The sequence below is a fragment of the Andrographis paniculata genome, unplaced genomic scaffold (assembly GCF_009805555.1).
Source record: "Andrographis paniculata isolate CXL003 unplaced genomic scaffold, ASM980555v1 Contig65END, whole genome shotgun sequence".
NCBI lineage: Eukaryota > Viridiplantae > Streptophyta > Magnoliopsida > Lamiales > Acanthaceae > Andrographis > Andrographis paniculata.
This window is the reverse complement of record NW_026137601.1, coordinates 3,070,566-3,097,310: the sequence shown is the minus strand read 5'-3', so window position 1 is coordinate 3,097,310 and position 26,745 is coordinate 3,070,566. Positions and strand designations below refer to the sequence as shown.

The 26,745-nt window shown below is 39.9% G+C and overlaps 6 protein-coding genes across 8 annotated transcripts; 3 read left to right on the top strand and 3 right to left on the bottom strand.

Annotated features, from left to right (window-relative positions):
* The first annotated feature begins 1,201 nt into the window (after nt 1-1,201).
* LOC127262493 (GTP-binding protein SAR1A-like) lies at nt 1,202-4,801 on the top strand. The gene is made up of 3 exons (XM_051291198.1): nt 1,202-1,510; nt 1,927-2,058; nt 4,264-4,801. Exons 1-3 carry the CDS (start codon nt 1,382-1,384, stop codon nt 4,582-4,584), a joined length of 582 nt encoding a protein of 193 aa, XP_051147155.1. The 5' UTR covers nt 1,202-1,381; the 3' UTR covers nt 4,585-4,801.
* An 876-nt stretch (nt 4,802-5,677) lies between these two features.
* LOC127262520 (dirigent protein 18-like) lies at nt 5,678-6,749 on the top strand. The gene has a single exon (XM_051291233.1). It carries the CDS (start codon nt 5,731-5,733, stop codon nt 6,529-6,531), a length of 801 nt encoding a protein of 266 aa, XP_051147190.1. The 5' UTR covers nt 5,678-5,730; the 3' UTR covers nt 6,532-6,749.
* Nucleotides 6,750-9,987: 3,238 nt separating this feature from the next.
* Nucleotides 9,988-11,885, bottom strand: LOC127262374 (UBP1-associated protein 2A-like). Its single transcript, XM_051291025.1, has 2 exons — nt 11,306-11,885; nt 9,988-11,053 (listed from the first exon to the last, which is right to left on the bottom strand). The coding sequence occupies exons 1-2, from the start codon at nt 11,883-11,885 to the stop codon at nt 10,941-10,943; spliced, it is 693 nt and encodes a 230-aa protein (XP_051146982.1). The 3' UTR covers nt 9,988-10,940.
* A 739-nt stretch (nt 11,886-12,624) lies between these two features.
* On the bottom strand, nt 12,625-13,188 carry LOC127262372 (kiwellin-1-like). Its single transcript, XM_051291024.1, has one exon. The coding sequence runs from the start codon at nt 13,186-13,188 to the stop codon at nt 12,625-12,627; it is 564 nt and encodes a 187-aa protein (XP_051146981.1).
* Nucleotides 13,189-13,851: 663 nt separating this feature from the next.
* Nucleotides 13,852-17,454, top strand: LOC127262270 (uncharacterized). 3 transcript variants are annotated; one of them, XM_051290890.1, is made up of 7 exons: nt 13,852-13,983; nt 14,416-15,062; nt 15,659-16,319; nt 16,412-16,512; nt 16,580-16,669; nt 16,745-16,872; nt 17,000-17,454. In XM_051290890.1, exons 2-7 carry the CDS (start codon nt 14,460-14,462, stop codon nt 17,142-17,144), a joined length of 1,728 nt encoding a protein of 575 aa, XP_051146847.1. In that variant the 5' UTR covers nt 13,852-13,983; nt 14,416-14,459; the 3' UTR covers nt 17,145-17,454. The 3 variants fall into 3 exon arrangements, with proteins under 3 accessions (XP_051146847.1, XP_051146845.1, XP_051146846.1); XM_051290888.1 differs by having other exon boundaries at nt 15,656-16,319; XM_051290889.1 differs by having other exon boundaries at nt 14,350-15,062; nt 15,656-16,319.
* On the bottom strand, nt 17,326-19,745 carry LOC127262272 (uncharacterized). The gene is made up of 8 exons (XM_051290891.1): nt 19,406-19,745; nt 19,203-19,270; nt 18,537-18,603; nt 18,296-18,444; nt 18,152-18,204; nt 18,008-18,076; nt 17,816-17,916; nt 17,326-17,744 (listed from the first exon to the last, which is right to left on the bottom strand). The coding sequence occupies exons 1-8, from the start codon at nt 19,664-19,666 to the stop codon at nt 17,445-17,447; spliced, it is 1,068 nt and encodes a 355-aa protein (XP_051146848.1). The 5' UTR covers nt 19,667-19,745; the 3' UTR covers nt 17,326-17,444.
* Between the last annotated feature and the right edge of the window lie 7,000 nt (nt 19,746-26,745).

Sequence of the window (26,745 nt, the reverse complement as noted above, 5' to 3'; positions counted from 1 at the left end):
TATTTAATTAAGATTATTAAATCTAAATTAAAGTTTGACATAAAATTTATATGTGCTATATACATAAATTATGAATGGTTCTATGCTTCCATATATAAATACAAAAAATAAATATCAAATATAGTTATAAAAATTAATCTTTTAAAATGTAAAATTTTGTTTACTTTCAATACATTTATAGTTCTCAATTAAAATATGTAATATTTTCTTATAAAATATTTAAAGAATAATAGAAATAAATATTTTTATAATATATTCATAATGCTTAATTAGTAATAAAAAATCTAAAAATAATTAGGTTTGTTTATTTTAGCTTGAAATTGATTTAAAATAAAATGTTTGGTTTAAATATTTGTTTAAATAGTATATTGATATAATATATATATTTTAAAAATAATAATTTATTTGTATTAGGCCATCTCCAATCACACTCTATTTCTCCCGTTCCAACTCCATTTCTGCCGCCACCCAACTCCAACTCAACGCCATTTGCAACACCATTTTTGGTGTTTGCTACAGTGCAACACCAGCAAACGCTATCTATGGTGTATTTGTTTTTTTTTTTTTTTTTTTTAATTTTTTTTAATTTTTAAAATTATAAATTTGATTTTTAAATTTAATTTTTATTTTTTTAAATTTTAAAAAAATTTATTTAAAATTATAAAAATGAAAAGTTGTTTAAAATAATAGGAAAAATTGAATATTTAAAGAATAATAGGGAAAAATAGAGTTATGGTTGGAATAAAATTACTATAGCAACCGCATATATGGAGATAAAACTGGATAAATAGAGTTGATGGGTTGGAGATGGCCTTAGGAATTGAATGTGATGTTTTTTAATTTCAAATAATAACACTATTTACTTGTAAGATTTTAGTTTTGAGTTTTGATTTCGAATAATAAAATTTTGAATTAAAATATGTGATATAAATATATATTAATTTTATATTTTAAATATAATATTAAATTTTAATAAATAAAATATGTTTGAAAGTAAAAAGAATTGAAATAATAAAATCAGATTGTTATAATTAAACACATATGTAACGTATTTTAATAAAAATGTGCATGAGGAAGTAAAAGTAGTTTTGAATAACTACGGGGCCTAATGTCCAAAATAGAAAACTTTTGAGAGTAAAATGCAATTTACAATTTCACCCCAAAATATGAGTCTAGGGTTGGATATTAATTTATTAATGCCCACGCGGAGAAGAGACCGTCTGAGGAACATATAGTCGATCGAGCCCGAACGAATCAAGCAAAAGAGGGAATTCGGTGGGCTCGCGGTCGTAAAGAGCCCTCGAGGGATTACCGACACTTTTTGATCGATTTTGCACGAGTGGTTTGGATCGGAGGCGGACCAATTCGGGGATAAGCAGAGATGTTTTTGGTGGATTGGTTCTATGGAGTGCTGGCGTCGCTGGGACTGTGGCAGAAGGAGGCGAAGATTCTGTTCTTGGGTCTCGACAACGCCGGGAAAACCACGCTGCTTCATATGCTTAAAGACGAGGTCGTTTCCTTTTTGCTAGATTATGTGTTCATTTGCTTTTGTTTCGTTTTTGGGTTTGTGCGATTCGTGTTTATCGTTATTGTGTGCAATTGGAAATGAACATTGTTAGTTTATGAATTGTGGAAAGCAATCAAATAAATCTGAAGTAGATGTAGAGCTCTTTCAGTGCTTCGGATTTGATATTTTGATTTGAGCTTTGCACCCGATGGATGTGCAAACTGAATTGTTAATCCATGCTTAATATGTTCTTCGTTCAACTGTAAAACCTTTTTTATTATTTTGTTGTTAGATGTGCTTGTTTCGACAGTTATTTCATATATGTTCTTTTTAAAGTATTTCTATCAAGAAATGTAGTAAAGTGTATAAAAATGTAATGGTAGTGATGCTAAGACTTTCAAGGTGTTGGATATAAACAGAGATTGGTGCAACACCAGCCAACTCAGTATCCGACTTCGGAGGAGCTGAGTATTGGGAAGATCAAGTTCAAGGCTTTTGATTTGGGAGGTCATCAGATTGCCCGCAGGGTTTGGAAAGATTATTACGCCAAGGTACTGACTAATTTATGTGAAAAGCTTGTATGTTTCTTTGGCGTAAATTTATTATGCTCATATTAGTAATTACTCCATAAGATTGTGATAGCTCGAGTTTGATTTCTGATTTCCTGCATTATTATTCTTCAAGTTACTCTAATATGTTATCCATATACCTCAACTGCCTCCACCAAACCAATATGTTTATATATTATGGTTTATGCCAATGCCCTCTACAGCATACGGTATGTTAGTGCAGTCAATTTTCTTCTCATCTTTTATCCATTGTAAAAAATGCTGTGCGATGGCAAAAAAATTTCTCCTGCTTTGTTGGGTTAACAGAGTTTTGACCCTGCATATTACACATGTCCTTAGATTTCTTTGGCTGTTCATGAATTTTATATCTTTTATTTATTTTTTATTTTCTTGCTATATCTTTTACCTGCCGCGGTTTTACTGGGAACCTTGTGCAGTATTCTTGGAAGAGAGGTCATTAGTTGAACATTTCTATCTTGTTTTTGCTGTGCATCTTTAGTAATATATTGTGTAAAAATTTATTTTTATATTCAAAAACTATTGATCAAAGTTTTTAATATAACCAAAATGCCAAATAACTGAAACACAAGTACACAACCGCGCAAACACTTTTGGACATTTTGACCATATAGTTAGCCTATTTATTAGTGTGTATTGCTTTCTTTTATTGGAAATTGTAGTTCTTGAAACATATTACAGTTTTGGATATTTTGAGCCTATACTAACCAGAATGTGTGTTGCTTTCTTATGCGGGAATTGTAGTGGTATCATATGTTGTAGTATGATCTTGTGGACATGGACAAGGGTAATGATTCTTAATATCCTATAATGAAAAATGTTGTTCATAAAATTTATTACACTTTTGGATCTTTTGAGCCTATATCAACCCTATTTATTAATGTTTGTTGCTTATGTGGAAACGGTAGTGCTTTCATGTGTTGTAGTATGATCTCATGGACATGGAGACGAGGTTAATGATCAAGGCAAACCAAACCTTCTAATATATCTGATATGAATAGGGTTCAGAATATTTTACCAAAACAAATCAATATGCATTGAGAGCGCGTGAAAATTGGGATGATTGGGTGATGGTATCTTATCTTCTTTGATTCTAATTGTATCTTTATTTTCCTTCTCTCTCCTTATCATATTATTGTTACATTATTTCCTGTTTTACAGTACCTGAAATTTGAGATTATTTTAATTCGTAGTCACACCATGAATTGGAGTAAGCTTTTTTATTAGTTAAATAATATGAATGTCGTAGCTAGGGGGTTTTGTAAAGCCTTTTCAAGATATAAATCTCCGTTTTTCAAAATCAGTTTCAATGTGAACCTGATTTATATGAAGCATAGCCAAATATGAACACGAAAGCGCAATTTGTCACCATCACTTCCTTTTCTGCTCTGTGTTTCCTGTGATTCCAAGCCCTAAGTCATGCTTGACCTGCTCATGTTAATCCCAAATTACATTTTAGTTCATACTTGAGCTAGCAATTCCTTGTTTTGCTTAATCAACTTGCTTCCTGGCTGTCTATTGACTGTATTTGGCTGGTTCACGCCTTGATGGTTACTGCCCTATACTCATTTAAGAAAAAAAAGTTGGTGGCATACATTATTGACTTATCTCTTTTCTTGATTCCAACTGTGAAGTTGAACGTTTTCTTGTTATATGCTATGCGTTGGAAGTACATAAGCCAACGTACATAGTTAGGAGTCTCTCCTATTAGTTAAAACTACATCACAGTAGAAGTGTTTTATGTTAACTCACTATCTATCAGCACTGGATTAATTTAGATAGCATAGAGTTTTATTTTTATAAAGGTCCTTGATTTGTGGTGATGTTCAGAATTTTAAGTTAAATTCTAGTTGAATAATGTGACATTTTCACACAAAAATATGTAGATATATTATATTTACTATGTAACAAGTTTTTATTTTTGATGGTTCTGTCATTTGCAATATAGTAAATGTGAGTGGTGCTGGGGATTCAGGGTCTTTGATATAATGGAAAATTGATTGAGTAATGATCTTACCTGAAAGTTTTAAGTCTAGAAAATCAGAGAATCCTTTCGATATTCTTCTGTGTATAATTGGGATATACAAAAGATATATATTTTGTTGGAGAAACTATCTCTTACTGATATTTTCACTTGTGTACCACACCCAATTCATTGGGGGAATGTAGGTTGATGCAGTTGTTTACTTAGTGGATGCTTACGACAAGGAGAGGTTTGCTGAGTCAAAGAAGGAGCTCGATGCCCTCCTCTCAGACGAATCCTTGGCCACTGTACCATTCTTGATTTTGGGCAACAAGATTGATATTCCTTATGCGGCATCTGAGGAGGAGCTGCGCTTTCACATGGGATTAATGGGCATCACCACTGGCAAAGGAAGAGTCAACCTAGCAGACTCAAACGTCCGTCCAATCGAGGTGTTCATGTGCAGCATCGTCCGCAAAATGGGCTATGGCGATGGCTTCAAGTGGGTTTCACAATATATCAAGTAAACTGCTATCCAATAATGATTTTTATATGTTTATATTGCTGCCTGCAACTCTTGCCTGTTTGAAAACACTTGTGGATTAGCATCTCTTGTTATTGAACTGCAGCCTTAGGCTTCATCCTATGTGTATCTCATGGAGAGTTTTGATTGAATCATCGGAAATCACAATTTGTCATAATGATCGATTCATTCCTTGATAATCATATACATTGATTGTTTTAGTCGGGTGTCGTTACTTGGTATTTTATTTTATTTTATTTTTCATTTTCATTTTAGTTTAATTTTTATAAGCAAGATTTATGTATTGCTAAAGGCTGTGGTTAGGGTGCTAACAAATGTGAATTGTCAGCACTCTATCTTATCACCCCATGGTGAATTTATTAGTAGGGTAATACTATAATGTAATGTGCTGAATGAGTATTAATTATAGGTTGTTTGTCGCTATAAATATTATTAATGTAACCTATATGTCACGCCTGCCTGCCTGAATATGCAGTATTTTTAACAAATAGTAGTTCCAAATGATTTTAAAGTGATGTTTGTATCCGTATATATATTGCTAATTATATATCAATATTTGTTAATTTATTTGACTGGATAGTGTTAGAATGAATATTAATTTATTTTAATGTGGTACAAATTAAAAATAATTTACATAAATATTTTCTAAGGAAAAAAAATTATATAAAAATATTTTTAATATTAAGTACAAATGTGACATTTAGATGGGGATGGAGGCAGGCAGTATATATTATTGATGATGTATTAGCAATGGTTTTAATTAGATATATTAATATAATTTTTTATTTACACTAAAATTATAATTTTACTTTTAACTAAATAATAAATTTTAAATTAAACATTAAGGTAATGGTAAACAATTAATGAACACTATGCCGATTGATTATGGTTTTGTTGTACCCTCCACACCAATACAATCACTATACATAAATATATATATATATATATATAACTATATGTTATTACAATCAACAACTTCACTTCCTCATCCACTCCATTGTTGCCATTACACATTTTCATATATATATATATATATATATACAACTCATTCGTGCACATATATATCCCTACCAATCAATCCAACAAAACAATCTCTTAAATTACACCCAAAATCAGGCCTCAATACAAAATGACCAATCTACCCTCCCCCGCCGCCGCCGTTTTCTTCTTACCAATGCTGCTCTTCTCCATCATCACCACAGCCTCTGCACTCGATCCAGCCGCCGGCACCGGAACCAGCACCGGCGCCGGCGCCGGCGCGGAAGAACCTCCGGTCCTGGAATTCTTCATGCACGACATCCTCGGCGGCAGCAATCCGACGGCCCGACCAATCACCGGCCTGTTAGGAAACATCTACAGCGGCCAAATCCCCTTCGCCACCCCCCTCGGATTCCTCCCGCCGGACCAAAACTCCGTCGCCATTCCCAACCCCAACGGCGCTCTGCCGACCATAAACCCTAGCGGAATCCCCCTCGGCACCGGCCTCCTCGGCACCGCCTTCGCCGGCGGCGTTCCGGCCAACAACAACAACAACGGGCAGCCGCTCACCACCCAACTGGCGGCGGACGGACTGGGGCTGGCCTTCGGCACCATCACCGTCATCGACGACTACATCACGACGGCGCCGGAGTTGGGGTCCCAGCACCTCGGCAAGGCGCAGGGTGTCTACGTGGCGAGCTCCGCCGACGGGTCGACGCAGATGATGGCGTTCACGGCGGTGATGGAAGGCGGGGAGTACGGAGACAGCCTGAATTTCTTCGGAGTGTACAAGATTGGGAGCACAATGTCACGACTGTCGATCACCGGCGGCACCGGAAAATTCAAGAACGCGTGCGGGTTCGCGGAGCTCCGGTCTCTGATTCCGGCCGGCCAGCATGTCGCCGACGGCGTGGAGACGTTGATGAGGATCACTGTTCATCTTACTTATTGAGAGAGGATCTCTCTCATTTTCTTTTCTTTTGTTTTTTTTTTTTTTTTGCTTTTTTTCTTCTTTCAAATTTGATTGTGGTGTGAAATGAATCGATGAAATTAAAAAGATAAATCGTGTCTGTATGTATGTATCTATATGGTAAGTTTGCAACGAAATTCCTTTTAATTTGAGTGATTAGACAACAAACCACCTACCCTGACCATTTTGGGTATCTGTTCTGTTCCTACATTGTATTCAACGAGAGTATCTTGAGTTGACAACAAATTTTCTCCCTCACCAACATTATTGTTGGAACCTTCACTATTATGTAACCTAACCATTAATTGGTTGAAATACCCTAATCAATTTATCACAATTACTTATTTCTTCCATAATTAAATTTAAATAAAATAAAAAGTTTTTGGCTAACAATAGAGCCACAAAACAGAAGAATATTTCTAATGAAACACATAACCCTGCGCAGTGAGCCTACAGCCCTTACAAGGATATTTGTCTACCACAACTGTCCGCGAAATCGGAGGTACATATTCTGAATAAAGCACCATCTCTTCTACCCCTTCTGTAGAGCCGAACGGATTGGTACTGGCCTCCATGGTGAGTACCTGATCTCCTTCCCAAAACATAATCTGCTGATGGAGAGAAGAAGGCACACACTTGGAGGCATGAATCCAGTGTCGCCCCAAAAGGACTGAATAAGTAGTGTTGGCATCTACCACGAAGAAGACTGTTGAAATCACCTTTGGTCCGACTTCAATGGGTGCCACCATCATCCCTTCTGGTTTGGTCGGTTGTCCCGTGAAGCTTGTCATCTCGATATCTAGTGGAGACAGATCACCAATCCCTTTGCCCAATTTTCTCAGGGTTCTGAGAGGCATGACATTGAAGACGACCCAATTATCAATGAAAACCTTGTTAATCGGCTTACCACAAATGTGGGCATTAACATACAATGGTTTCAAACGAGGGATTGCTCATTCTGGTATACGCAGAAAAACCATAGGTGGGGGACTGCCAGACATCGCCGCCCATTCTGGTTCTTCTTCTTCCAGTTTCGCCCAGATGGGCTCTTCTTTTTCCTCGAACCATCGCATACCCGTCATCCTGACTTCAAACTCGGGTTTATCAATCTTCACTATCTTACTGCGCAAAGTTCTTGTTTCTCCAAGAGCGAACGTTCCAAAGACTATCTCAGGAGTCTCTTCCTCGACCTCTCCTACTTCAGGATCAATGTTGATCCATCTGCAAAATTGACACCGAAAGCATCTGGCTTTCTAAATGGGTTTTTCGATTTGCCAATGCTCCTGTGGTCGGTCGCTTGAGTTTTTCCTTTTGGGTGACGATTCCTTCCTCTCTTTCCCTTTATCTGCTCGCTTTCCATGTCGAGCTGCATACCTGCGCTTAGTATTATGAATTTTTGTACGATTCATACCTGGAAACCGAGGATCTATGTTTATTGGCAGAGGCTTTCTGTTCCTGCTCCATTGGTCATGGGCTGGCTGTGGTTTGCGCGTTGGTCGATCTCGTACTACAACTTTATCCTTCAACTCCACTTCGAAGGACCCATCTTCTTTATCCCATTTCTCTGCCACTCTGGTTTCGCAAATCTTGAACTTGTCTTCCTAACTATGCTCCCTCTCTTTGGGCTTACGCTCCTTTCGCTTGGTATTTTCTTCATCATCGCTTTGCGCATCTTGTGAAGAGCGCAGAGAAATCACAGTAGTAGTTACCTTAGGGAACGGCTGGTGCTCCACTCCCATTGTCACATACTTAAATCTCCCTGCTTTGATAGCCTTCTGTATTTCCTTTCGGAAATGCGTACATTGATTAGTGTAATGCGTAAAAGAATTATGCCACTTACAGTATGGCCTCCCTTTTATCTCTTCTTTCGTTGCTAAGCGTTGCCCTTTGGGGATGCGAATTTGCCCATCTGCTAGCAGAATATCAAAAATTTCGTCTGCCTTAGATGCATCAAAGGTCGGTTGTTCCTTCTCTTCCGCCCCCGGAAGAGGCTTTAGTTTGGAACAAACATAAGGCTTGCCTTTTACAATTTCAGCCGCCATTTCTTCAATGCTGCTTCCCTGCTCATCATCTGGCGCATACATTCTGTATCAACACTGGCCATCTGTTGGACCCTATTCCCCCGGAAGTTATGATCTTTTTCTCTAAAAAGATATTCTAATCTTCCTGCTTTGGAAGCCAAACTGGCCAGATCCTAAACATCGTGGGCTGTCAGCACCTCCCGGAGTCTAGTATGCATATTCTTGACCACTAAATTGGTCATCTCGCATTCTTCGATGATCGTCGGGCACCGTCCCTTTATTAGACGTATCCGCTCTATAAATTGATAAACAGTCTCTTCGGGCATCTGCCGGATCTCCAAGAGATCTGTGAGTGAGACCGTCGGGAGAGGATTAAAAAATCTTGCATAGAACGCGGCCTCCAGACCTTCCCAAGTCTGCAACTGTCCTGGCGGGAGACTGGCAAACCATGAAAAGGCGGTTCTTATGAGCGATAGTCCGAACAACTGTAATTTGTAAAACGAATCATTGCCCACTTCCCATAATTGAGACGTGAAGCGACCCACATGCTCAATAGTTGAGGCTCCATCTTCTCCCGTAAAAGAATGAAAATCGGGTGGTCTGTAATTCCTCGGGAGGGGGTGCTCATTGATGATTCTCTTTGGGAATGGCCTCTGATATGCCGGTCTGTTGACCGTTTGAGGATTCATTCCAAAATGCACCCTCAACACTTGAGCAATGTCTTCCGGATCTACCCTGGGTGGAACGGGATCGAATACCGGAATAGGATTGTGAGCCTGACCTCCCAATGTTTCTTCTCTAAGGTCGGTTGGTTCGGCCTTAACACCTAGTGGAACATTATTCGGGTATGTCAAAGGAGTTTTTCCCCTGTCAACCCTAGTAGCAGTAGCACTTGGAAAAGTACTCTCTATATATGAAGGACCTGCAAAATTTGCCTGTAATCTAGACGGTGACAACCCTGATGGAGACTGGGTGGGTTGAAGAGTAACCCTTGATAGAGCTTGATCTAGCATATTTTGCATAAGGTTTTGTTGCTCACGCAACATGTTTTGCAATGCCAGAGCTTGCTGATTGCTCAAATGTTGAACATAGGACACCCAATCGGTGGGTGGTTGGGGGATTTCCCCTGCATTTGGCATGACAGGTGGTACGGTTTCTCCCACCGGTGTTGAAGATGCTTGAGGCTGTGAGCTTGCCATATGGATCCTTCCGATGGTTCGGCCGGACCTCAGTCGTATGAAATTCTCTGTAGACGTAGGATCAACAATCTTTCCTCTCTCCCACTGTGGTCGCCAAATTATTGATGCTATTTTTCAACAATAAAAAGTAAAATCCGAAAATAGGGCAATATCTTCGAATTTGATATAATTAGTGCCTGAGATTAGGAATCTCTAAACACTGTAGGATAGATAAATAGACTAGGAAAATAAACTACGAACTGAAAAATAAAGTGGTGATCCCCAAAGGTAATTCTTTTGAATTTTTGTTGATTAAAGATGGTTTCTTAGGTCACGAACAGACCTATTTAAAACCGATGTCAACCGCCACTACCAAATCGTGCCTTCAAATCCGCTCATCGGTTGAAACTTCCTTCTAACTGCCCAAAAACTGTTTTTCCGCTCGACCTGCACACCTGTTGCTCCGTACTTGACCCAACCACGTCTGACCTCAACGCCCGACCTCATCACACCCGATCTCTGTGCCCGACCTTATCGCCTGACCGAATCACGCCCAATCTCTGACCCCGACCTGACCATGTCCGTCTTTCATGCCCGACCTTACCACATCCGATCTTAACGCCCGACTTTATCATGTCTGACCTTCGTGCCCGATCTGATCACATCTCACCTCATTGCCCGACCTTCGAGCCCGACTTGATCACGTCCGACTTCAGTGCCCGACCTTATCAGGTCTGACTTCTGCGCCCGATCTCTGCACCCGACCTTATCACACCTGAGCTCCGCGCCCGATCTCTGCACTCGACCTTATCACACCTGAGCTCCGCGCCCGACCTCTGCACCCAACCTTATCGCGTCTGAGCTTCACACCCGATCTCTGCACTCGACCTCTGCACCCGACCTTATCGCGTCTGAGCTTCACGCCCGATCTCTGCACTCGACCTTATCACACCTGAGCTCCGCGCCCGACCTCTGCACCCGACCTTATCATGCCTGAGCTTTGCGCCCGATCTCTGCACCCGACCTTGTCAAGCCGGAGCTCCGCGCCCGATCTCTGCACCCGACCTTGTCAAGCTGGAGCTCCGCGCCCGATCTCTGCACCCGATCTTACCATGCCTGAGCTCCGCGCTCGAACTCAGCACCCGACCTGATCACGCCTGAGCTCCGCGCCCGATCTCTGCACCCGACCTTGTTAAGCCCGATCTCTGCGCCCGACCTGATCACGCCTGAGCTCCACTTTCTCCCGAAGAAGCCTTTTCTTATCCGCGTTCGGACTTATATTCAAACTCTTTTTTTGAAATTCTACTGTCATTAACAAGCCCATTAAATTCTATTAATCCTTAACCTCATTTGACAGGCTCATTCTCAAAAACCTTACACATCATTTTTTGTGGTCAACAATAATATATAAATAGTAAAGCTTCAAAATTTCGAAAACTCATATTTTAAAAATATTATATATGTTAAAATATATTTAGAATAAATAATATATTATATTTATAATAGTTATTTTATTTAAAAGATGGCGGAGGCCAGCTGGCATGACGTCATTCTAACCATTAATCAGCTCATGAGGCTGTTTCAGAGCTCGGCGTGCCCCGTCGCGGTGCTTATATAGAATGAATCCGTAGCCCTTAGATTTCCCAGTGTTGTTGTCTTGGACAACCTTACAATCCGCGATCTCTCCGTATTTCCCGAACACGGAGGTAATAGTCTCCGAATTGGCATCCCAGCCGAGGCCGTGGACGAAGATTTTGCAGTGTGCAGGATGAGCATTGGCCAATTTATGCACAGCCTCCATCACATCAGGATCACGTTTGGCAACTGCTTCCTTGATCATAAGCGTCAGCTGGTCCTTGGAAAATGGTTCCAGAAGCTTCTCCAGAGGCTCTTCTTCCAATTCATCTTCTCCTTCGGCGGCCTTCTCTCCATTTTCAGAAACTGTGCCCTGAGATGGATTCTCCGCCGTCTCCTGTTCCGCCTCCGCCTCCGCCGCCGCCGCCGTCTCAATGTTCTCCGCTTGCTCCACCTCCTCCGGATTTCCGTAGACGGTCTCCTCCGTTGCTGGTTCAGTAGTTTGAGCGATTTCGGGTTCTTGAGGAGCCGCGGGGAGGAGGGATTTTCGCTCTCTGGCCATGGCGATTGGGGAAAAAGGGGCTAGGGTTTTTATGGGTAAGGTCAGTTAGGGTTTGATCTGGATTATATATTTTTTTCGGTCATTTTTTATTCGATTATAAATTGAGTTTGAGGAGATGTGTTAAAATATATTTAGAAGTAATATATTATATTTACGGTAGTTATCTTATTTAAAAGATTCGTAGGATTTTTGTCTTATTTAGAGGACTTGCATATATTATATTTATAATAGTTATCTTGTTTAAAAGATTGGTAGGATTCTTGTCTTATTCAGAGAATTTGTATATCACTATATGTACATATTATAGAGAATTTCAGTTTCTATATTCTAACAATATATAATATAGTTTTGGATGTTCCGAATCGCATTGGTGGCTTTTATATATTGAAAGTATTATGTATAATATAGCTTCGGAACATTCCGAGACTTGTAGCAGTACCGATGGAATGAATTCAGACATTTTGTACTTGTTAAATATAAAAAATATTATATATTATATAGACTCGGAATTTCTGAAATTGATAAAAAAAAAAAAAAATTATAAAATTGAAATGATTTGATAACAGTACCGGAAGTCTTTGGGAATAATTTTGCAAGGTTGTTTCTAAAAATTATGGTAGTATACACATACAATAATATTGCATTGATTACAATGAGATTATTGACAAAAAATATTTCTCTAAATAAATATCAATATATTACAAATAAATTAAGTTAAGCATGATGATCATGATCATGATCATTGATCAGACCAAGTGATATCCAATTCTCCCCAGTCATCCTCCGCCACCCCCAAAGCCTTCCAGACAGCTTTGGAGGCGTCGACGATGTTGTTCCGACACGGCGGCTGGTAGTCGTGATCTTCGTCGCAACCCACGGTGGAGTCGCACTCGTCCACCACCGTCGCCACGACGCGCCGCCCGTTCCCGGTGATGCTGATGTTCTTGTGGCACCTGCGCCCTCCGCCGTACCATCCCGTCGACAGCGCCAACACGGGCGTGTTGTCCGAGTGGTACCTCTTGTCGCACTCCGACGGCCCCCCGCCGTCTCCGCCCTTCTCGAAGCTGTTGATGGTCAGGACCGCCCTCGTGGCTCCCGACACGGCGGGGGAACATTTGTAGGTGGTGTAGAGCTTCCCGTCCTTGCAGCAATCGGAATCGTTCTCCTGGTTGCACTGCCCCGGCGGCGGCTTCTTTCCCCGGATTTTGCCACTGGGCTCGCAGGATTGGAGGTGAAGCCTCGCCGCCATTAATGGCACTGCAAGAATGAGTAGACTGAGAAGAAGACTGACGATCGTCTTCATTTTGGTTAATTTGATCGATTCTTCAATGCTGGTGTACCTTTGTATATATGATTGATTGTATACATGTGGGAGACATATATATATATATATATACGGAGAGAGAGAGAGAGAGAGAGAGAGAGAGAGAGAGAGAGAGATATTAATTAATGTTAAACATTAATGTTCTTGTGGCACCTGCTCCCTCCGCCCTAACCGTATATTTACTTTTAATTAAAATTAAATAAATTTAACAACTTAAGCTACAAATTAGAAGGTATTGAACTGTTTTTGGTAGCAATTTTTTTTTTCCCCATTAACAATTATTTTTATTATTTAATCCTTGATTTTATATAAGAATACATCATATTTTTTTCTCATAAATCATTACATTCCAAACTATTGTTCAAACCTTTAAAAAAAAAAAAATAAGAGTAAAATTATAAACTGAACACACCATGATATTGTTCAAGGTCAATATTATTGTATTTGTTAATTAAGATTCGATTAAATTAATTGTCAACCTTAAAGCTTCATAAATTCTTTATATTGGGGTTGGAGGATTGTATTGTAATTTACATCAAAGCCCAATATGACCCAAGAAAATATGGGCCCAAGCCCAATACTTTAGTCGCGTTTGTTGAATTTGAAGTCGCATTTATGATTTAAGCGATATAATTGCAATCGGTGTCTGCCTTTCGTCTTCGCCTTTATCCGGCCGAGCCTGCACGGGTGACGGGACATTCTTACTGTGGCTCCTCCGAATTTCTTCCGAGTGCTGGGGTTTGGTTTTTGGAGGATTTCTCCGGTCGCCAGCAAGTAAGCTTTTCGAATTTGCTTTATCTGCTTTTTAGTTGTGATTTTTATTTTTATTTTTAATTATGCTTTGGCATATTTTTGAAACCCTGGGGTGAACTAGCCAATGTTTGATATATTTTGGATGTCTAAATAATTGTTTTCAAAGATTCCTTTCTTCTGGTAGTTTTGGGTAGTGTCTCAGCTACAGAATTTATGCTGAAGATGAGGATTGAGGTCATACTTGAGCTGAAATGAATTGTTACAGAGTTGTTGATTTAAGCACTAGGTTTTTGTTGCAAATGAGTTTAAGATTTTAATCAGATGTTCAGAAAAGCTATTGATTAGTGAATTTTATATCTGCGTTTGATTTGTACGTGTTTGAATCAGCTTGGTTTGTGATTCTGGAAGCGGTTCTATGTAAAATGGATTATTGAAGGTTTGGGGTATTTTCAGGAATCCAGAGCTGCATAAGTTTTTGGTGAGCGTTTGCTACTAAAATGGATAACTGTGAAGATATAGGGATTAGCACTGCTACATCTTCCAAACCATCGAGGAAGAGGAGGAGCCATTTGAACCGTCGTCCTCCTAACGAGCTCGAATCCCCTCCAGAGTATCGTGATTCTGCTTCATTGTCATCAACACCGTCCGACCATGTTAGTTATGCACTGAGTGAAGGCAACAACACTCACGAAGATATCAATTGGAAAAAGGGACTTACGAGGGCGTCATTTACTAACCTAGCCGATGCTGAAAAAGTGCATACAAATCATGATGAGGATGGGACTTTCAGAGCAGTGGATGATTTGAAAAGCTCTGCTGAAGGTGACCCTGCTGCCGCCGCCTGGAACGGTATAAAAATGGAAAACTGTACTGTGAGTGAGACTGTGACCGGCACTAACCATTCTGGGCAACCGGGAACATTGTCTGATGTAGCTGGAACTGGAAACAAATTCAATAAGGTCAAGCTCAAGGTTAGGGGTGTAACCCATACACTTCAGGCACGATCCAGCAGTGTTGATGGTTCTTCGGTGTCTGGAACTTCGGTCACGAAGTCGACTCCTTCAGATGCTGTTTATCCTTCGGATAAGCTAAGCCATCAGGTAGTATTTTCTCTTGGATCAATATTTATATTCAATTGCAGTTGTCATGAGACTTGGTGGTAAATATTAGAGAATTTACAATATAAATAAATATAGAATGATACATTTACCTGTCTTATTAAGCTGTAATATGAGGTGGTGTTTAAGACAGTAGGTCGGTCTTCAAGAACGCCTTGAGCTTTTTTAGGTAGTTTTTTCTTTTTTCATCTGTCAGAACTTTGCACTCATATCATGTAATTCACTAGTAATCGAAAATGCTGTATGTTCTACTTCAGACTAGTTAATATATATATATATATATATATATATATTAATGTAGTTGAAGAAACTAAATTCTAAAAACAGTATGAAAGTTAGAGATGTCAACTTTCGATGGCGCGAAATGACTGTCGTATGTGCAACTTTCTTCTACTCAATTGATGCATTTTAGCATTTAGTTACCTCTAAATTTGTTTTATTATTGTTGTTATTTTCTTGCACAAATGAATTCACAGGTCATTTTTCCTCATAATGACTTAAATATGCTATCCTGCCTGCATTGGACATGTCCCTTGAATCTGATTAGGTAACCAAGTATGATTATCTTCTTTAAGCAGGAAAATTTTGAATCACGTTCAACGGGCGAGAAGCGTGGCCTCCGTGGTGTGCCATGGAAAGATTTTTCAAAAATTGGTTTTAGTTTTGGGAAAACTGAAGATTCATTGAGGGTGGACTTACCAGAAATATCTGACAAAAAACCTTTGAAGCACAGGCGTTTATCTAAAGCGAAATCTCGATATTTGTCAGCTTATGAGGATGTTGATGATGAAGATGATGGTGAGATTCAGTATCTTCAGAAGCTTAAAACTTCGAAAATTGCATCCTCTGATAGTACAGATTATGAAGAAGAACCCAGAGGCAAAAAATTGCGGAAGATCTCCAGGGTAATGGATAGGAGAGTCGATGGCTATGGTTCGAGCATTGCAGATTTTAATTCCTCAAGGCCAGCGTCTAAAGAAAGTAAGAAATCAAAGTCCTTACGAGCATCAGAAGATACTGACTATATGGAGGAGGAAGAATCGGTATCTGATGGTGAGATTGAAAACAAGAGCAAGAAACATATGAAGGAGCCGATTGATGTGGTGGAATATTCCAAGCCGGAAAGCTCGATAACTACCCGCAGGAGAGCAATTCTTACTGGTAAAGATGTATCAGCATCAGGCTTAGGTTCTAGTTCCATCCAATTTCCAGATGGACTCCCTCCCGCCCCACCAAGAAGTGAGCCTTCTCTATTTTCGATAAACTTAAAAATGGCTTTCCTATTCTAATATTTCTTATGCTTACTGTGCTTATTCGGTTCTTTTCCGCAGAACCAAAGGAACAGCTTACTGAAGTGGAGCAACAACTGAAACGAGCTGAGGCTGCTCAACGACGTAGGATACAGAATGAGAAGGCTGCTCGGGAATCTGAGGTTTGCTTTCCTTGTCTGGATGAATTTGTGTACAAAAATAAAGTGTCCTTATCGATATTCATTGCAGGCCGAGGCAATTAGGAAAATTTTGGGTCAAGATTCCACGCGGAAGAGACGAGAGGAGAAAATTAGGAAACGACAGGAGGAACTAGCACAGGTAAATGTCATTCAAAGGACATCTTGTAACTTCAATTCTTCGATCGTTTGCAACTAATCATGCAGTATGATGTAGGAAAGGAATGCGAATTTAGGCTCGATTCCATCTACTGTTGTTAGATGGGTCATGGGACCTTCAGGGACAGTCGTAACATTCCCCAGTGAGGTTGGCCTCCCGAGTATATTTGAAGCCAAGCCTTGCAGGTACTGAATTCAAATGCGCGCATTACTTGCATATCATTAGAATGGCCGCGTAAACACACATAATAATTTAGTTTGGTCATAACTTTGTCCTCATCTTTGATTCATGTTTTCTTACTCGACTTTTCAGCTATCCGCCTCCACGAGAGAAATGCGCAGGCCCTTCGTGCACAAACGCATACAAGTACAGAGATTCCAAGTCGAAGCTTCCTCTTTGCAGCCTTCAGTGCTACAAGGCAGTACACGAGAAGCTTCGATCTCTACCTGCCTGGTAAATCAATCTGCGAAATCTGTTAAGTTTAGCGAATGTATGTAAGAAAGATAAGAGTGTTCTGTGGAACAAATTTATGATGTTTTTTGTCAAGTAGCTTTTGAAATTAGACGACGAGAAGAACAGTTTAGCGCCCTGGAATCGAATATTCTGAGGTATGTACAGTGTAGAACACACTCTTGTCAAGAAACACCAATCAGCCATTTCCTTCCAACAAAAAAGATCGAAACATGCCCCGGCGAGCCGAAGAAATTCATTGGCGTGTGAACGATAACGATTCGAGGACCAACCCGGCGAAACTAAATCAGAGAGGATCGACAATGCGGCTAAAAGGCACAGGTTTGGATTTCGAAACCAAGTACCCAACATAGATCGATACGCAGAAGGCGACGACGGATAAGAGCAAAGCGAAGCCACTGGCAGCATCCCATGCGCCATTTCCCGACGCCATTTTTACCCGCCTGGAGAAACCCGGAGCAATCTCCAACGGCACCCAGTCGCAGCTCACGGTATAATGCGCCGAACCGTGCCACGGATTTCCATCCGTCGGATACCAGAACGCAACCGAAAACTTGCTCGTTTGGCCAATACTGAACTGCGCATCCTGGATAGATGTACTCATAGAGTAAACACATGTATCGATCGAGCTTATATCGAACAAAATATTGAGAAAACCTGTTGGAGACGATCCGTAGTTCTCAGACGCCGGGAGAATTCGAAGTAATAGGTGCCTTTCTGATCCGAAGATCCATAAGGACTATCATCCTCAATGAACCCTGTAAGACACATTAATTTGATCGTAAATTCGTGAACTTGCCCAAATTGAACCACATTCGACAACTTTATTAGGAAAATCGAAATACTTGCCCGAGTGTACAGAAAAACTGCTGTGCCACCAAGAACCTTTCCAGTCATCGAAAGTAGCCGAGTCATTTCCTACAGGATGCGTAAATTTCATTAATGTAAACAACTAATTCTTCGATGAAACAACGACGAAAACATGAAGAATACCGTCAATGTTCCTACAGTGTGGATTCCACGAATGCATATCGACAAGACCCGATCTGTTCGATAAAAAAGAACCACATTGATCAACAATCGATGACGAAAGGATTAAGATGAACAGAACAAAAATGAAATCCCAGCAACACATACCCATCTTGTTTACCCTCTCCATTAACCGAATTCGAACTGTATAATCTTCCCGGAATAGAATTCCCGATGGAGAAGTGCATGATATCGACTTCATAGCCACGGCAGCTTGTGCTGTTGCATGTATTCGGAGATTCCTTACATCCTCCCATCTAAGGTAGAGAAATTAACGATACCTCAAATGACAAATACGATAGAATTAAAATCAAATAGTAATAACTTTATAAGAAACCAAAGATCTTACATTGTGATACGTCGCGCTTTCACCGACTTGAAACATCAAAGCTACCGATGGGCATTTGTGGTCATCTCTGCACGACTCAATCATACGATAAAAGTATTAAATCGAGTTCTTTGTTTTCGTTCCACGGAGTTGGAAGAGTATATAATACGTGATTATTTAACACAAGAAACTTTTACATTTCTATTGCGCCTCACTTAATCGATTTCGGATCCAAAGTATCATTTAATAAAACCACCTTGAAAATTTTCTTATATAATATGTATGAAATTAATATAATGTGTTATGCTATATATTGTATTAACATGTATGAGTTATATATTATTATATAATGTGCTACTTTCTTTATAAATATATACGGATTCAAATCAGCATAGTAACCAATGCGCATTACAAATATATTTCTAGAGTCGATAATTTTACAACAAAACTACGAGCTCAATCAATTGATGTTGTTGCTCTATGGTGTTCTTTTAGGCCTATCCTATTTCAAGATTTACTCAAATTGGATCAGCAATCGATTTCTAAGCTAAATAATCTAAAAACAACTAAGCATAAATAGCAATGATGTTGAAGAAAGAAACACTGAATGTAATAAAAAGAATCTATCGATGCAAGAAAACCAAAGAAAGATGTTCGAACAAATTAAGGATCGATAAGATAACTGACCCTTTGGAGTATTTATAAGATCCATCAATTTGCAACATGAAGAACACATCCACTCCATCGTGCAAAGCCTGTGAATCATCAATAAATCTAATTATTATCCTTTCCTAAATCCCCCCTCCCAAACAATAATACAAAAAACAATTCGACATCTGAAGCCTTAAAATCCCCGAATAACTACAAAAAATCAATGGCGGCTAGGTTACCTTAACGGTCATTTTTCCAGCTGGGTACTCCTTATCTTCGTCGGGATCGAGAGCAGGGCGCAGCGGGAACTCGAATCCGTCGACGGCGGCCCAATCGTCGGCGTGGCCGTCGAGAGTGACGATTCCCGGCAGGAAATCGGCGGAGATTCGGGCCTCTCCGTCGGAGTCGCAGTGCCAGTCGCCGGAGTCTTGGTGCGCCGCCGCGAAGCTGGAAACGGCGAGGCAGCCGAGGAAGAGCTGGAGAAGAGATGGAAGCGCCATGGGGAGAGTCCAGTACAGAGAGAATCTCCGGAGTCGCCAAGTTTGAATCTTCGAATCGAATTTAAGGGTTGACCTGTCTCTCAGTTCAACTGAGACAAGACAACTGATTAATAGGTGTGGGCAAAAAAAAAATCGAACGGAATCGTCGAACCGTTGAATCGAACTAAATCGAATCGAATTTTTGGTTAACCGAGCAATTCGAATACAAATACTGCATATTTGATATTTGTTAGGTTCAGTTCGATTTCGATTTTTCATATTTTTTTCGGTTCAGTTAATCTAACCGAATATATTCATGTATTTATAATATTATATTTTAAAATTTATATTATTAATTATATACGGCGGTTTCGGTTCGAATATTTGAAATATTTGCAAATATTTTTTATTTAATTAGAATTTTAATTTTTTTTTATATATTTTTTCTTAATTTTGGTTCGGTTCGAATTATTTGCAAATACTACAGATACTTTCGGTTAATCGAGATTTTCGTTTCAAATACGGTTCGAGATTTTGGATATTTATTCGGTTCGGTTATCAAATACCTACATATTTGCAAATAATCGAACAGTGTCCACCCTACTGATTACTCATGCTGTAAAATCAAATGTAGTAGTAATAAAAAATAAATAATAAATAATTAAAAAAATAAAAATAAAAACAATGTAGTAGTAATAAAAACTTCAATTAAAATTATTCAGATCAGTTAATTCTTAAGCAATAAAACAGGACTGATTATGGTATTCAATTAACCCTACATTGCAGTATTGATATAAACCATGCTTCTTTATTCGGCTGATACATTTCTTATCCGAACGATTTGACCTAAAATCATTTTTAGTCGCGTATAATATCATAAATATTAATTTTGATTCTATTTTTCGTATTAATTTTAGTGATAAAAGTTTATCAATTTTAGTCTCATAGTTAGTTGGCTGATAGTAGACACAACCGTATTGGATGATTCAAAAAATAACTAGGCACCCCAGACAGCCAACATGACTATGTTGATTATTGAACATGGCCGTGTTCATGACCATGCGGCCATGTTGACTCTATTTTCAATATAGTCATATTGTATTTATAAAATAATTTGATATATAAATTTATAATTTAACAAAAATATTTTTAGCAATTATTTCATAAATATAAAAAATAATCAAATTTAATATTTTAAAAAACTAATGAAATTTTAATATTTCATCCCCTGCCCCACTATGACCATCATCACACACCCATTTATAAATACATACACACTCATTTATTTATATATGGGTGTGTGTGGGGCAGGGAGAGAATGATGTTAAGGATCCCCTCCCCTAGACTTTATAGATACACACTCATGTATCTATACATGGGTGTGTGATGATGCTGAGAGTGGATGATGTTGAAGATCCCCTCCCCTTCAGCATCCCCTCACATAGATAAGGGGAGGGAATCATCAACATCATCCACTCTCAGCATCATCACACACCCATGTATAGATATATGGGTGTGTATCTATAAAGTTGATTTCATAGATACACACTCATGTATCTATACATAGGTGTGTGTAGGGCAGGGGGGATGATGCTTAGGATCCCCTCCCCTTAAGGGGATGGGAGGGGATCCTCAGCATCATCCCCTTGCCCCACTCTCAGCATCATCACACACTCATTTATAGATATATGGGCGTGTATCTATAAAGTTGATTTCATAGATACACACTCATGTATCTATACATACGTGTGTGAGGGGTAGGGAGGGATGATGCTGAGGATCCCCTCCCACTCTTAGCATCATCACACACCCATGTATAGATATATGAGCGTGTATCTATAAAGTTGATTTCATAGATACACACTCATGTATCTATACATAGGTGTGTGTGGGGCAGGGAGGGGATGATGCTGAGGATACCCTCCCATAGATAAGGGGAGGGGATCCTCAGCATAGTGGGGCACGAAGGGGATAATGCTGACCCTTATCTATGGGAGGGGATCCTCAGCATCATCCTCTGCCCCACTTTCAGCATCATATAAATGGGTGTGTGATGATGCAGAGAGTGGGACATGTATATACATGAGTGTGTATCTATAAAGTTGACTTTATCGATAGACATTAATGTATTTATACATAGGTGTGTGGGGCAGGGAGGGGATGATGCTGAGTATCCCCTCCCATATATAAGGGGAGGGGCCTACTCCACTTTCAGCATCATCACACACCCATGTATTTATACATGGGTGTGTATCTATAAAGTTGACTTTATAGATACACACTCATGTATATATAGAAAGGTGAGTGTGGGGCAGGGAGGGGATGATGTTGAGGATCCCCTCCCAAAGATAAAAGGGAGGGATCCTCAGCATCATCCATCATGCACCACTCCCAGCATCATCACACACCCATGTATAGATACATGAGTGTGTATCTATAAAGTTGTATATATACATAGATGTGTGTGGGGCAGGGAGGGGATGATGCTGAGGATCCCCTTCCACAGATAAGAGGAGGGGATCCTCAGCATCATCCTCTACCTCACTCTCAGCATCATCATACACCCATGTATCTATAAAGTTGACTTCATAGATACACAATAATGTATCTATACATAGGTATGTGTGGGGCAGGGAGGGGATCCTCAGCATCATCCCCCTGCCCCACTCTCAGCATCATCACCCACCCATGTATAGAAATATGGGTGTGTATCTATAAATTTGACTTTATAGATACACACTAATGTATCTATACATGGGTGTGTATGGGGAAGAGAAGGTATGATGTTGAGGATCCCCTCCCATAGATAAGGGGAGCGGATCCTCAGCATCATCCCCCATACCCCACTCTTAGCATCATCACACACCCATGTATAGATACATGAGTGTGTATCTATAAAGCCATGTATCTATACATGGATGTGTGTGGGGCACGGAGGGGATGATGCTGAGGATCCCCTTCCATAGATGAGGAGAGGGGATCCTCAGCATCATCCCGCTGCCCCATTCTCAGCATCATCACACACCCGTGTATAGATACATGTGTGTGTGTCTATAAAGTTGACTTTATAGATACACACTAATGTATCCATACATCGATGTGTGTGGGGCAGAGAGAGGATAATGTTGAGGATCCCTTCCCATAGATAAGGGGTGGGGATCCTTAGCATCATCCCTCATACCCCCACTCTCAGCATCATCACACACCCATGTATAGATACATGAGTGTGTATCTATAAAGTTGACTTCATAGATACACACTCATGTATCTATACATGGATGTGTGTGGGGCCGGGAGGGGATGATGCTGAGGATCCCCGTCCATAGATAAGGGGAGGGGATCCTCAGAATCATCCCCTGCCCCACTCTCATCATCATCATGGGTGTGTGTCTATAAAGTTGACTTTATAGATACACACTAATGTATCTATACATAGGTGTGTGTGGGGAATGGAGGGGATGATGCTGAGAATCCCTTCCCATATATAAGGGGAGGGGCCTACCCCACTTTCAGCATCATCACACACCCTTGTTTAGATACATGGTTGTATACACTCATGTATCTATACATGGATGTGTGTGGGGCAGGGAGGCGATGATGCTGAGGATCCCCTTCCATAGATAAGTGGAGGGGATCCTCAGAATCATCCCCTGCCCCACTCTCAGCATCATCACACACCCATGTATATACATGGGTGTGTATCTATAAAGTTGACTTTATAGATACTTGGTTGTATACACTCATGTATCTATACTTGGATGTGCGTGGGGCAGGAGAGGATGATGCTGAGGATCCCCTCCCATAGATAGGGGGATCCTCAGTATCATCCTCTGCTCCACTCTCAGCATCATCACACACCCATGTATCTATACATGGGTGTGTATCTATAAAGTTGAGTTTATAGATACATACTCATGTATCTATAGATAGGTGTGTGTGGGGCAGGGAGGGGATGATGTTGAGGATCCCCTCCCAAAGATAAAAGGGAGGGATCCTCAGCATCATCCGTCACGCCCCACTCTCAGCATCATCACACACCCATGTATAGATACATGAGTGTGTATCTATAAAATTTACTTTATACATACACACTCATGTATCTATACATGGATGTGTGTGGGGCAGGGAGGGGATGCTGCCGAGGATCCCCTTCCATAGATTAGGGGAGGGGATCCTCAGCATCATCTTCTGCCCCACTCTCAGCATCATTACACACCCATGTATATATATGGGTGTGTATCTATAAAGTTGACTTTATAGATACACACTAACGTATCTATACGCTGATGTGTGTGGGGCAGAGAGGGGATGATTTTGAGGATCCCCTTCCAAAGATAAGGGGAGGGGATCCTCAGCATCATCCCCTGCCCCACTCTCAGTATCATCACACACTCATGTATCTATACATAGGTGTGTATCTATAAAGTTGACTTTATAAATACACACTCATGTATGTATACATAGATATGTGTGGGGCAAGGAGGGGATCCTCAACATCATCCCGCTGCCCCACTCTCAGCATCATCACACACCCGTGTATAGATACATGGGTGTGTATCTATAAAGTTGACTTTTTAGATACACACTAATGTATCCATACATCGATGTGTGTGGGGCAGAGAGAGGATAATGTTGAGGATCCCTTCCCATAGATAAGGGTGGGGATCCTTAGCATCATCCCTCATACCCCCACTCTCAGCATCATCACACACCCATGTATAGATACATTAGTGTGTATCTATAAAGTTGACTTTATAGATACACACTCATGTATCTATACATGGATGTGTGTGGGGCCGGGAGGGGATGATGCTGAGGATCCCCGTCCATAGATAAGGGGAGGGGATCCTCAGAATCATCCCCTGCCCCACTCTCATCATCATCATAGGTGTGTGTCTATAAAGTTGACTTTATAGATACACACTCATGTACGTATACATGGGTGTTTGTGGGGCATGGAGGGGATCCTTAGCATCATCCCTTGTGCCCCACTTTCAGCATCATCACACACCCGTGAACTTTATAGATACACACCCATGTATCTATACATGGATGTGTGTGGGGCAAATTGGGGTTGATGCTGAGAATCCCCTTCCATACATAAGGGGAGGGAATCCTCAGCATCATCACACACCCATGTATAGATACATGTGTGTCTATCTATAAAGTTGACTTTATAGATACGCAGTTATGTATCTATACATGGGTGTGTGTGTGGCAGGGAGGGGATGATGCTGAGGATTCCATCCCAAAGATAAGGGGGGAGGGGTATTCTCAGCATTATCCCCTTACCCCACTCTTAGTATCATCATACAACCATATATAGATATATGAGCGTGTATCTATAAAGTTGATTTCATAAATACATACTCATGTATCTATACATAGTTGTGTGTGGAGCAGGGGGGGATGATGCTGAGGATCCCATAAATAAAGGGAGGGGATCCTCAGCATCATCCCCCGTGCCCCACTTTCAGCATCATCACACACCTATGTGTAGATAAATGGGTGTGTATCTATAAAGTTACATGGATGTGTGTGGGGCAGGGAGGGGATGATCCTGAGGATCCCCTCCCATAGATAAGGAGGGATCCTCAACATCATCCCCCTGCCCACTCTCAGTACCATCACACACTCATGTATAGATACATAAATGTGTATCTATAAAGTCTTTATAGATACAAACTCATGTATCTATACATGAGTGTGTGTGGGGCATTGAGGGCATGATGCTGAGTATCTCCTCCCATAAATAAGCGGAGGGGATCTTCAGCATCACTCCCCTGCCGCACTCTCAGCATCATCACACATCCATGTATAGATAAATGAGTGTGTATCTATAAAGTTTACTTTTTAGATATACAGTCATATATCTAAACATGTGTGTGTGGGGCAGGGAGGGGATGATGCTGTGGATCCCCTCCCATAGATTATGGGAGGGGATCCTCAACATCATCCCTCCTGCCCCACTCTCAGCATCATAATACACCCATGTATAGATACATGGGTTCGACTTTATAGATACACACTTATGTATCTATAAATGGATGTGTGTGGGGTTGAGAGGGGATGATGTTGAGGATCCCCTCCCATAGATAAGGGGAGGGGATCCTCAGCACCATCCCTCTGCCCCACTCTCAGCATCATCACACACCCATGTATCTATACATGGGTGTGTGTGGCAAGGAGTGGGTCCTCAGCATCCCTTCCCATAGATAAGGGAATATGATCCTCAGCATCATCCCCCGTCTCAACATCATCACGGAGTGGATGATGCTGAGGATCCCCATGTACAGACAAGGGGAAGGGATCCTCAGCATTATCCCCCTGTCCACCTTCAGTATCATCACACACTCATGTCAGCTTTTATATATTTTTTTTTAAATAAAAAAAATTTTAAAAAAATTTTAATTTATAATTTTAGAAATATAAAAAATTGGTCTGAACATAGCACGAAAAAATAATACTTAAGCTTAAAAGAATTGATCTGAAAATTTTCAGACATGCCTGGCCGACTCGACTTTATAAAAAGGTATTTAAAATAAATATATTGTATAAATATATTAACAAATAAATATATGTTAAAAATTGAAGTATAGTATAATAGTTGTGATCTTGTATTATTGTTAATAGATTATGGGTTCATTTCCTATACTTGGTCATTTAAAATTCTATTAAATTGTTCTCCCTCCGTCCACTTACAAAATTTACATTTACTTTTAGCGCGGTGTTTAAGAAATAATAGTATTTTAATTATAGTGAGTAGTTAAAAGTAGTGTAATGACATTTTTGTCCTTACTTTTTTTGTGTAAAAGTAATGATGTAATGTAAAGTAAGGGTATTTGTGGAAAAAAGTAGGGTATTTAATGAAATGTTAACTTTGTAATTGGACGTCCCAAAATAGAAATATGTAAACATTGTAAGTTGACGGATGAAGTATTAGATATGACAATATGTTTATTATTCCTTCTATTCTAGTTTTTTTTTTCGCGTTAGTGTAAATATAAGAATTTATGTAAAATATAATTAATAAGTAATTAAAAAATGTATTAGTAAAAATAATTATTTATAATAAAAATAATTATTTATAATAAAAATAA